General features: G+C 44.0%; 1 protein-coding gene across 1 annotated transcript in view; it reads left to right on the plus strand.

Annotated features, from left to right (window-relative positions):
• LOC109874715 (laminin subunit alpha-3-like) overlaps positions 1 to 12,076 on the plus strand; it is a 110,258-nt gene that overhangs the window by 96,177 nt on the left and 2,005 nt on the right. Inside the window, 23 exon segments of the mRNA XM_031809694.1 lie at positions 896 to 1,037; positions 1,177 to 1,276; positions 1,381 to 1,497; positions 1,624 to 1,794; positions 2,104 to 2,255; positions 2,521 to 2,736; positions 3,716 to 3,864; positions 3,964 to 4,126; positions 4,245 to 4,372; positions 4,815 to 4,962; positions 5,101 to 5,199; positions 5,289 to 5,452; positions 5,658 to 5,775; positions 6,185 to 6,325; positions 6,497 to 6,645; positions 6,879 to 7,010; positions 7,410 to 7,533; positions 9,796 to 9,929; positions 10,051 to 10,231; positions 10,436 to 10,579; positions 10,885 to 11,050; positions 11,498 to 11,652; positions 11,933 to 12,026. Of these exon segments, the coding sequence (XP_031665554.1) occupies positions 896 to 1,037; positions 1,177 to 1,276; positions 1,381 to 1,497; positions 1,624 to 1,794; positions 2,104 to 2,255; positions 2,521 to 2,736; positions 3,716 to 3,864; positions 3,964 to 4,126; positions 4,245 to 4,372; positions 4,815 to 4,962; positions 5,101 to 5,199; positions 5,289 to 5,452; positions 5,658 to 5,775; positions 6,185 to 6,325; positions 6,497 to 6,645; positions 6,879 to 7,010; positions 7,410 to 7,533; positions 9,796 to 9,929; positions 10,051 to 10,231; positions 10,436 to 10,579; positions 10,885 to 11,050; positions 11,498 to 11,652; positions 11,933 to 12,026 (3,287 nt within the window).

The raw sequence follows: 12,076 nt of genomic DNA on the forward strand, positions 1-12,076 counted from the left end.
CTTCTCTCTCTACCCCCTCTCTCCTCCTTTCTGCTCTTCTCCCTTCCTTCTCTCTCCACCCCCCTTCTCTCTCCTCCTTTCCTCTCTTCTCCCTTCCTTCTCTCTCTACCCCCTCTCTCCTCCTTTCTGCTCTTCTCCCTTCCTTCTCTCTCCACCCCCTTCTCTCTCCTCCTTTCCTCTCTTCTCCCTTCCTTCTCTCTCTACCCCCTCTCTCCTCCTTTCCTCTCTTCTCCATTCCTTCTCTCTCTACCCCCTCTCTCCTCCTTTCTGCTCTTCTCCCTTCCTTCTCTCTCCACCCCCCTTCTCTCTCATCCTTTCCTCTCTTCTTCCTTCCTTCTCTCTTTACCCCCCTCTCTCCTTTCCGCTCTTCTCCCTTCCTTCTCTCTCTACCCCCTCTCTCCTCCTTTCCTCTCTTCTCCATTCCTTCTCTCTCTACCCCCTCTCTCCTCCTTTCTGCTCTTCTCCCTTCCTTCTCTCTCCACCCCCCTTCTCTCTCATCCTTTCCTCTCTTCTTCCTTCCTTCTCTCTTTACCCCCCTCTCTCCTTTCCGCTCTTCTCCCTTCCTTCTCTCTCTACCCCCCTCTCTCCTCCTTTCCTCTCTTCTCCCTTCCTTCTCTCTCTACTCCCTCTCTCCTCCTTTCTGCTCTTCTCCCTTCCTTCTCACTCCACCCCCCTTCTCTCTCATCCTTTCCTCTCTTCTTCCTTCCTTCTCTCTTTACCCCCCTCTCTCCTTTCCGCTCTTCTCCCTTCCTTCTCTCTCTACCCCCTCTCTCCTCATTTCCTCTCTTCTCCCTTCCTTCTCTCTCTACCCCCTCTCTCCTCCTTTCTGCTCTTCTCCCTTCCTTCTCTCTCTACCTCCCCTCCTTTCCTCTCTTTCTATCTTCCTATGTCACAGTGCTGTGAGGGACTCGAGTGGCCGCTCTGATGTGCGTGATGCCATGGACGCCATTAAGGCCTACAAGAACATCACAGATGCGGTCAACGCTGCAGAGAAGGCAGCCAAGGAGGCCAAGGATGCAGCTGACAAGGCCCTCAAGGTCAGTTCACAGTCCAGCCACTAGACCCTTATCACAGAGATAATGAATCCTCAGCACCTCAACTTTTAGCTGATGTGGCTTTGCTTTACCTTCTGTTTTATCAATATTCTTAAACTTCTGTTATTATTTTGCAATATAGGATGTGAAGAAAGAGGACCTGACAAAGAGAGCTAAGAATCTGAAAGACAGCGGGAACGACCTACTGAGGGAAGCAGAGGATGCAGAACAAGATCTCAAAGGTATGCTGCTATAAGTTGTAATAGAGTTTTTAGAGTTGGCAGGGAGCCAACCAAATATATGTGGCTTAAATTACTTTGAACTGAACTCTGGTTTGACTCCACAGAGGCCTCTGATCAACTCACAGCCCAGGAGAAACGCCTGAAGGACGCAGAGAAGAAGAAGAAAGCATTGGAGAAGGACCTTATGGACGCTCAGGCAGAGCTGAACAACATCGTGAGAGGTAAACCGGCTCAGATAGTAGGAGGAAGTCTGATTGATCAGCTCAAATGATAGAGAATTACTGATCAATGGAGGAATATGCCCCTCTCCTCCTTCCCTCATTCCATCTCTTCTCTCCTCCCGTCAGATGACATAGGAGACATGTTGGACGAGGCGAAGAGCAAGGCAGCGTCAGCCAATGATACGGCTAGCACCACCATGGACAGACTGAATGCCATCAGAGAGGAAGTGGATAAGATCAACGTCATGCCCTCCGACTCCAACCTCAGCAGCGTCATGGATGATGTGAACAAGTCAGGTGAGGAATCACTCCACTAACATACGTCTGCATAGGATGGAGGGAATATACACCCGTAGACAGGGTTCCTTGTAAAAAGAGATTTCTATCCTGTACCAATGAGACTCACCTGGAAAATAAAGGTTGAATTAATACTACTTGTCTTATTTGCTGATATTACCATGCATGTACAGTACTGTATGTACAGCGATGTTTGTCCACTCTGTGCCAGTTTTGTACAGGTGTAAAATGGTTAAAAGGTCTAACTATACTCTCTCTCTCTCTCTCTCTGTATCTCCCTCTCCCCCTTCCCTCTCTCCCCATCCACAGTGAAGAATCTGTTGAACACAATCCCATCTCTGCAGGATAAGATCTCAGAGGTGGAAGAGCTCAGCTCTCAGCTGTCCCCCGTCACCAACATCTCAGAGAACATCAAGAGGATCAAGGAGCTGATCGAGCAGTCTAGAGACGCAGCCAACAGGGTAAGAACAGAACACACACACACCCACACACACCCTGGGTCTATACCCCACCAGATATGCCCACTGTGTATTACCTATTCCCCTTCCATTGGCCATACAGTATACAGGTGAAAGGATTGCAGGTCTAGGTATTGACAGAGGCCTTTGGTGAATATGTACCATCATTTGTTATTCCCAAAAAGTCAAACAATGATTTAACTTTACACTGCTGATCCCTTTAACCATGTACAACCTCTCTCCTCATCTCCTCCCCCTGTCTCTCCAGATTGTGGTCCCTATGAAGTTCAGTGGTGAGGGCCATGTGGAGCTGCGTCCCCCCAGGGACATGGAGGACCTGAAGGCATACACTGCCCTGTCCGTGTCCTTGCAGAGACCAGTGAACACCGACATCGGCAGAGGGGATGGAACACGCAGACGCAGACAGGACAGCACCACCACAGATAAGGGAGACATGTTCGTACTCTACCTCGGCAACAAAGACGTGAGTGGACTGGACAGCACTTGGGTTGGAAAAGGAGGGTATATTATCTAAAACTACCAAAATGTTGGTATCTTTCAAGGATTTTATGTAATCTATCACAAGACATCTAGTTGCCCTTTTGGGTATTTCAGATTATCACAGATGTCTGTAATTATCTCTGGCCCTCTGTGTGGGATTATCATATGAAAATATACAAAATAATCATTTAAAATCATTTTAAAATAGAATTACAATACTGTAAAATATTATCCTAAATATAAACCATCAACTTAGTGAATAACAATGGTGTTTAATATGAGTGTTTCAGCATGAATATTATATATTTGTTTTTATTTTATTTTTTTACTTTGATTTATTTGACTATGTCAATATGTATTTGAAGTCCATTTTGGTCCTGAAACTGGTGGCAATTGTGAAAAAATAAATAGTTGGAAGAGTTTTTTCTCTTGGACCATGTGGTCTATCTAATAGAAACTTATTGACAGTGTGGATACATACCTTTTTTCTAAGTTGTTCAAGTATATATTACCAAAGTTACAATAGATTGCCATAGATTTTCTGTTAATTACCAAAATGACTGAAGGTTCCGGTAACTTGGTAAATTACTAGCAGCTTTGTTGCCCTAGACAAGACACAACCTGGCCCTTGTAGTTCCTTGTTCTCCTAGTGAAAATAACTGGATGGTATAGATTTGGCAATTTGCTTTATGGTCATAAAACTCTCTCTGGCACTTCAGTCGCCATCCTCCTGATACATTTGAGTCATTTAGCAGACAATCTTATCATTCTTTTTCATACTGCTCTTGCGTGGGAACCCTGGTGTTGCAAGTACCATGCTCTACCGACTGAGCCACACTGGATCCTGTTATATAGGATCATTTGTATACCTCTCCATTGAAATAATGGCACCGTATACATTTGACAGTTTGCTTGTGGTTGGAAATGCTCCCACTGATGGTCCTCACCTCTCTTCTCCACAGTCATCTAAAGACTACATTGGCATGGCCCTGAGGAAGAATGTGCTGTTCTGTGTGTACAAGCTGAGCGGAGAAGAGTATGAGATCAAGACAGACTACATCACTAGGTCTCCCTCTGAGCCGGCATTCTTTGACAAGGTGGACCTGCACAGGTAAAACCATACCTTCGTCCCTCTCAAGTCTTAGGAATTGGAAATGTTATTTGAGTGACTAACCCTGATCTAACGTTGACCTTTTTTACAATCTCTTAGAATTTACCAAGACGCACAGGTGATCCTCACCAAACTGTTCACATCTAATGACCCGGACCCTCCTCAGACCAGCAGTAAGCAGGGAGAGCTGACCAGGAACCTTCTAAACCTGAACCATAGTGACGTGGTCTTCTATGTCGGGGGCTATCCCTCCAACTTCACTGTAAGCAACCCAAAACATTGACTGGAAATGAACATTTCACTTCCTAGGTGACAGTGCTATTCCTGACTATTGAAACATTCTCAGTCTTATTATACCTGAATATGCTTTGTTTCTATAGCCTCCAGCCTCCCTCAACTACCCAAACTATAAAGGATGCATCGAGCTGTCCACCTTCAACGACAGATTCATCAGTCTGTACAACTTTAAGAAGGCTGTCAAGATCAACCTGGAGACTCCATGCAAGAGGTTGGTTTAGAGCTACTGAAAGCCTAATGAGTTATTGACAGGAGATAATGCTTCTGGATCAGAGGACAACAAAGACCAAAGGTCCCATATGCAAAATGCCTCAGAGTCCTTGTTATACAGTCAATCTAACCTGTCAGTCACTTGACTGCTAAACGTCTGAAGTGGTTTGACTATTTGCGCTGGACGTGTAACCTTTTCACAGTGTGACATGGCTCCTATTCATTTCAACGAAACCTGGGCTTTAGGCAGCACGGCTCCGCGAGAGGCTCACACTGCTCAGCATAAAATTAGGCCGCAGTTCTATTTTCGCGCCTGAGAACACTGCTCGCGCACATCCAGTGTAGCATCTAAAAACGTATAGTTTTCCTCATACCCCAGGTAGTTATGAGTGTTTACATCTTCTAACCTTAACCCTATTCTGATTGAATCCCCCTGTGCCCAGGTATATGCAGCCAGTGGTGTTTGACTACTTCGAGGGGACTGGCTATGCCAAGGTGTCCACCCAAGGTGTCATGGTGTCCACCCTCCTCCTGACCCAGACCATCTCCACTCGCTCAGAGAATGGGCTTCTCCTCTACATTGGAAATGAGGTAGGCTACATATTCTTTCTACTGGGAAACATTTGGTGTGGTAAAGTTGATGACACTTGAATAGCTGTTGAAATTCTGTACTGTTGTCAGTCTGTCCACTGGCTGTGTTTAACGTTGCTTGTTTTCTTCTTTTCGTAGTACAACTACTACAGTGTGACGTTCGAGAGAGGCTACGTTGTCATCCACAGTAACCTGCTCAGAGAACCAGCACGAAGCACCACCAAAGTCTTCCCAGTGGTAAAGGCAGTTGGCGCTTTTTGATATTTGGTTAATTGTAGAATTTGCATTGTTTTTGCTTAATAAAATATATTTTTCCTTCTCTTTAGGATGCAGATTCGGCAGAAGTGTTGATCATCATGGAGTCTAAAGGAAGCCAAGAGATGAAGATCCGTGTAGCAGGAAATGAGGTGGTCAAGGCTAATGTCCAGTACACCCCTGGTGACTATGCAGACTACTACATCGGTGGCCTACCACAAGCCCTGAGAGAAAGGTGAGTGCTTTTCATCCACTTACTAGGAACATTATTATTATGTTTGGGCCATGTTTAGTATTCCATTTTCATGATCAAACTCTGCCCATGTTACATGGATGTTGAGTAAGTTTTAAATCGTTATTGGTAGTCCACTGTCTCCCTAAACCTACACCATACCAGAGGAGTCTAAATAAAATTGTGTTTCGTGTGTTCTCGCTCACAGACACAACATCACCTCCCAGCCACTGAAGGGCTGCATGAAGAACGTCAAGCTCAACAGCAAGTACCCCAACTTCCAGGAAAAAGTGGGCATCAGCCGGGGCTGTCCCAAGGACCTCCTGGTAAGTCTTCACCTTTCACTAAAGTTTTCAAACGTAGTCAACACAGTAAGTCAGCGTTTTCAGGTCAATTTGAATTGAAGGTAGCTAATTCAGGAAGTAATTTGTCTGTAATTTGTTGAGTTGATTTTAAACTTTAAAAAATGTTAAAACCTTTGAAATGAATAGATTTTACTTTTAAGTTTATTGATGTCAGTGAAAATAGACTGCCTTTTTTCAATTATTGAATTCTCACATAAAATCAATACCATGGAATTATATTTTTATTCATACCACTATGATATTTACTTACTGGAAACTATAACTGATACTGTCAGGAAGCCATTTCTGTGTGCCAGTACCGTGTATTTTGATGCTGTAACTGACTCCAGTCCACTGTTAGTAACAGCATGATAATGTCTCTGTGTTCCAGGCATCTCGTAAAGCAGAGTTCAACGTGGGCAGTTCTCTGTCAGCTGCTCTTAAAGGCTTCAGCCTGGCCAATGATATCACAGTCTCACTGGGATTCAAGAGCTCTGAGAAAGAGGGGCTTCTACTGCAGAACACCGAGTCGGTTAGTAGACTACAACACCCATTTTTCTCTCTCTGACTCTCTCTTTCTCTCTCTCCCTCCCTCCCTCCTCCTTCCTTCAACAGTTGCTTTAACAGTTTAGCTTTAGGATACAGCAAATGTAAGTGGACTGACTGTTTGAAATAATCGTTATCCCCACCCGGTCTCCGACAGAGCATTGGTGCCATCGAACTTGCCTTGGTCGACGGCTATGTGGTTCTGACATTCAAAGACGAAGTTTGGAAATCTTTGAAATCAAGCAAGCAGTACCAGGATGGCAAATGGCATTACCTAACTGCCACCAGGAGAGTGTCTCCTCAAAGGTAGAACATCAAACAGTCAAGATAGATTGATAGAAGTCTATGAAAACCACATGTTCGGGAAAAAAAAGTGAAATGTTAAATGTATCCAGTGCCATGATGGATTGGTGAATATTGAGACTTACTATATGATTGTTGTGACAGTACAGTACACACTCGCTATACCGATTGGTAACCACTGACACATATACTGTAAGTACCATATATGTGAATGCATGTCTCGTGTTGCCCTACAGTATTGAGCTCCGGATAGATGAGGATGATTTGGGAGGGCAGATAACCTCAGGTTCCTTCAGTTCAAACCCAGACTCTGTGTTCCTGGGGAAAGACACCTTCAAAGGCTGCATCTCCAACCTCTACCTGAGAAGGTAAGCTCACATCACTGTGTATTATTACAATGTCTAACGTTAGTAACAACACAGCAGTAGTAATAGTTGTTATATACATGTAGTGATCATCATGGCTGTCGTCGTAGTTTTATTTATTCAACCTTTATTGAAGCAGGGAGTAATATTGAGACCCTTGTGCAAATGAACTCTGCAGAATACAAAAAATACACATTGAATATGAAATCCAAGTAATTAATTACAACATAACATAGCATAACGTAGAAGTTTATTTTTGCAGGAAGGTTTCATGGTAGTTTTAATGTTGACATTAAACATTCAATAGTTCACGTTTCATAGTGCACTGATGTCCTGATATTAGATACTATCCTGGTTGTATCACCTCCTGAAAGTTGCTGTGTGTGTTGTGTTGTGTTGCAGGCCTGACTCTCTGTACAGAGCAGAAGACCTGAGTCAGTTCAGCTCTACAGGAGATGTGCTGCTAGATATGTGTAGTGCTGACAGACCTCCACAACTGATGCTCGACCGAAACACCTCCAGGAAGGTGAGAACGAACAGTGAACTCAGCTAGCCCAATTTACAACGATTCACTTACAATAATGACCTACCTAACTGATGACTACCTTTATTACCAAATAACTTGTGAGACCGTCAGGAAAGCGTCATGTTTTTTTGTATGTTTTGTGTTTGTCAAACCAATCACAATTGTATTTTTTCCCCCTTGTCCTAATGTTGGAACGAGACAATCCAAGTTTCCAATAACATTGTACTATGATTACCTACTGTAGCAACAAGCCAGTCGTTGGTGTCAGTTATCACTTCAGCATCTATCCCATGCTTCACATGCATGTTGCGTTTATGTGGTGTTCACAGTGTTTTGTGCTGCTTTGTTTCCAGAGATGAAGAGAAGGACGACCTGCCAACTAATGAGGATGAATTGATATTGACATGAGAAATATGAGCATCTCACACAATGTTTGCACAAGCCCATTGCTATTGTACTGCATGGACATCCACATCATCATGACTACTATTATTAAATACAAACTAACTATTAAAAACAATTATTTAATGAGCATTGTTTCGCTTTTGATTTGTACACTGTTCGATCTTAAGCATGTTTCATGACAATAAACCAATTTTCTGACCAGTGATTAACAAGCATCTATTAACTCACTCATTCACTATCATCATCAGTCCATTTGGTAACAACCAGCCTGATGTTAGGTCATTGCCCTGCCCTCACTCCTTTTCTGCTCTCCCTATTAACAATGACTAGGACCAATGAACTAATGAATGATCTATGGTCTATACAGAGATACTATCATAATAGAATATACTATCATAATATTATTATACTATGGAATGACAGAGGGTGTATTATTGGAACATTGCACTAGGAATGAACAGTATTAGTTATGGTCTGTGAATACCTGGAATGTATACTGGAACATTACACAGAGTATTGAGTAAAGCAGTGCATCATTGTCATGCATAAGCAGTGTTAGAGTTTGTGTGTGCATCATTGTCATGCATCTCTTACTGTATGCCAGAGGAGGCTGGTGTGGGGAGGACGGCTCAATAATGTTTGCAATTGAGTGAATGAAATGGTATCAAACACATGGTGTTTGATGTGTTTGAGACCAATCGATTAATTCTGTTCCAGCCATTACTATGAGCCTGTCCTCTCCATTTAAAGTGCCACCAGTCACCACTGACTGATGTATGCTCTCTCAAGCATTTTTACCTGAGAACCTTGGCCTCTGTCTATCCAAATGATTTGATCTTCTAAGTCTCCAACAATAAATCAACCACTAAGCTCACTTATCTCTTTCTTTGTGAGCACCTGTCAATCACTGTCACTCTAAACACCTCAGCTCTGTTGATTAAAATGCATTAATAGACCAACTCTTCCCAATGAAAACATGCAATGACTAACAGATTGGCACAACCGTATGCTAGGATTACAATTACCCCCATGAATAATACAATATCCATACAGTTTTGGTGGAGTATTTAAAATGGTGCCAAGCGGGGGTGTCCTATTTGGTTGTTTATAAGCTATTTCTTCATATGCATTTTTGTTAATGCAGTACACGCAAGCAGATCTTATAATGATTATGTGTATACTAAGAGCATAGACATGGCACACACATGTTCAGAGGCAATTATGACGAGGTATCTTGCCAAAAGAATGTATGCCATATCAAAAGCTACACATACTGGCTCCTGCCCTCATTCCTTCCCTCCACACCTAAACTGAAACAAAACAACAAAATGACAGACTGGGAAGTATCAGGACATTTTTGTGGAGGAAACATGACTTGTGATACATCTCACACATCTTAGAAATGAGAAGATCGTGATCGTGATTCAGTAAAGAGATGGGGAAAGTGTGGTGGAAAATATGCAAGCCTATCAACAGATTACTATTCAAAGCAGCTTTCACCCCCAAATGGGAGACATCTTTAACAGTTTCTAACTCCCAGAGGCCTACAGTAGACAACAAGGAGGACTCAGGAATGAGAATGGGCTCATAACTGTTTTCTGTGGAACACTGAGTCTCCTTGTTCAGTTAGTTGACCTTGTTCAGTTGGTTGACATTAAGGTTTCATTGAGCAGAGTGTCATATTCACCAAAGCTCTACATCCTCCAAAATCTGCCTTTGCATTTCACAACCACATCCCATTGACTAAGGCAAGTCCCACCCCAGTGCTTTGTTGGAGGTTAATCGCATACACATATTTAAGCCATTGTCTCTAATACTGAGTTCCCGTTTCTCTGTGCTTGTGTGTGTTCTGTATAGGATGGTGTTATTGAGGTGTCAGATGACAGTCTCTCTGTGTGTGCACACCCTGCCCTGGTTGAACATGCTTACCACATTGGGGGCACTGTGAGTAGCCTGAGCTATAGCCTCACTCCCCAGGAACTCCAGCCCAGGTGAGTAGACACGCTCACACATTCTCTCTCTCTCTCTCTCTCTCTCTCTCTCTCTCTCTCTCCTTAGTTCCTTACCTACTTACTTACTTCCTTCCTGACTCATGTCTCTTTCCTCCACCAGACCTAATTTCTCCCTGGACGTGAGGACCAAGTCTGCCAATGGCCTGTTGTTCTATGCAGCCACCAGAGGGGGGAGCTCTCACATGGCTCTCTACCTGGCCAAGGGCAGGATCAGACTGTCAGTAGACAAGAGCAAAAAGATCTTCAACAGGGAGAAGTACAACGATGGAAAGTGGCACTCGGTCAGTGGGTTACAATCTAAGACAATCGGCACTCAGTAATGTTGTTTCACGTCATATATTCACAAACAGTTGTTTGCAGTAGTTGTTCAGTAGTTTTTCAATGTTTCATGAGAGAAAACTTACCAAATCACTCCGTGGCACTATAATCAGTCAGTGACAGGGATGTACATTTATTTGCCCTCTGTGGTGACCTCACCTCTGCAGGTAATATTCAGCCTAGAGAAGAAGAAGTTCCGGTTGGTAGTGGATGGTATCAGGGCTCAGGGTGGACAGCTAACCACCCCCATGGAATTGATCTCTCCTCTTTACATGGGAAGTGCTCCTGATTCCTTGAACAAAGAACTGAAGGTAGCCAACACACACACACACACACACACACACACACACACACACACATGGACACCAGTGGAGGCTGGTGGGGGGAGTTATAGGAGGACAGGCTCATTGTAATGGCTGGAATGGTATAAAAGGAACCGAGTCAAACGGGGTTTCCATATGTTTGATACCATTCCATTGATTCCATTCCAGCCATTACAATGAGCCTGTCCTCCTACAGCTCCCCCCACCAGCCTCCACTGATGGACACACACAAACACACATACAGTATACACTCACACCCCCAAAATTGTATTGTATTTTCTCTTTACTTTCAGTGGAAGCGCCTCCCAAAGCAAAGTGTGATTGGCTGTGTGCGCAACTTCAAGATGAATGGCACTCCCATGCCAGAACCAACCACCAATCATGGTGCTGGTCCCTGCTTTGACGGACAGGCACAGAGTGGGGCCTACTTCTCAGGAAGAGGGGCATATGTCATTATCAGTGAGTAGAAAACAAAATATTGAGATTGGTAATATGGTGCAGGATAATCTCCATTAACCCAGAAGTAAAATCTTGCGTAATTTGGTCAACTGCGTGATTAACTTCTGTGTTCATACGTGTTAGAAATTTTGAGTTCTGGCAAAAAAAGTCTCCACCCTCGCAAAAGTAAAATCTCAGCCAAAGCTCCCCCTCCGATCCGTGTGGGCACACGCGCCAAGCACTCGAGGCGAAGCAGTTCAAGCTTTGCCTTCACCCAATTCTGATATGTTTAAATAACCAGTGACGAAAACCCCACAACCAGAACTACTGCAGCTCGTTATCTCACACATCCCATTCAGTCCCGTCAGATTCTTCAGGCTACACGCTGAGTCTGCCCACGGGAGATTAGGTGCATGATGAAGATGAGAATCATAACAACGATGAGGCTGATGATGATGTCTTTTCCAGATGATTCCTTTGTTGTGGGCTCCAGCTTTGAGGTGGTGTTTGACATCCGTCCCAGGAGTCTGACTGGTGTTCTGCTCCATGCGGGGGACTCCAGCAGGCCTCGCCGTGGGCCCAACACTGGACACCACCTCAGCCTCTACATGCACAGAGGCGAGGTGAGCCTGCCCTGCACTATGCTGTCTGGACTGGGCCAGTCACAGCCTTGAAATTGTTTCCTTGACACATGATTTCTTGGACTAGTTTAACCCCTCAAGTGTTAGATTTGACCTTTCAAGCTGACCTTTCAGACCTCTCAAGGGTTACATTTGACTTTCAAAGCATTTAAAACGTGATTCTAGTTCAGGCTGATTTTAGGCTGAGTTTCCTTGCAGACACTGGTACCTGAGCAGCCATAAGTCTGTTGTGCAGTGTTGTGATGCACATGTGTTTCTCCAGGTGGTGGCACAGGTGAACAATGGAGCAGGTGAATTCAACGTGTCCGTCCAGCCCAAGCAGCCCTTGTGTGACGGAATGTTCCACAGAGTTGCAGGTACAACTTTAGTTATAACATTTTATAACGTGCCTCTATTCAACTAGCTA

Source organism: Oncorhynchus kisutch, linkage group LG30, assembly GCF_002021735.2.
Source record: "Oncorhynchus kisutch isolate 150728-3 linkage group LG30, Okis_V2, whole genome shotgun sequence".
In the NCBI taxonomy this organism is placed as follows: Eukaryota; Metazoa; Chordata; class Actinopteri; order Salmoniformes; family Salmonidae; genus Oncorhynchus; species Oncorhynchus kisutch.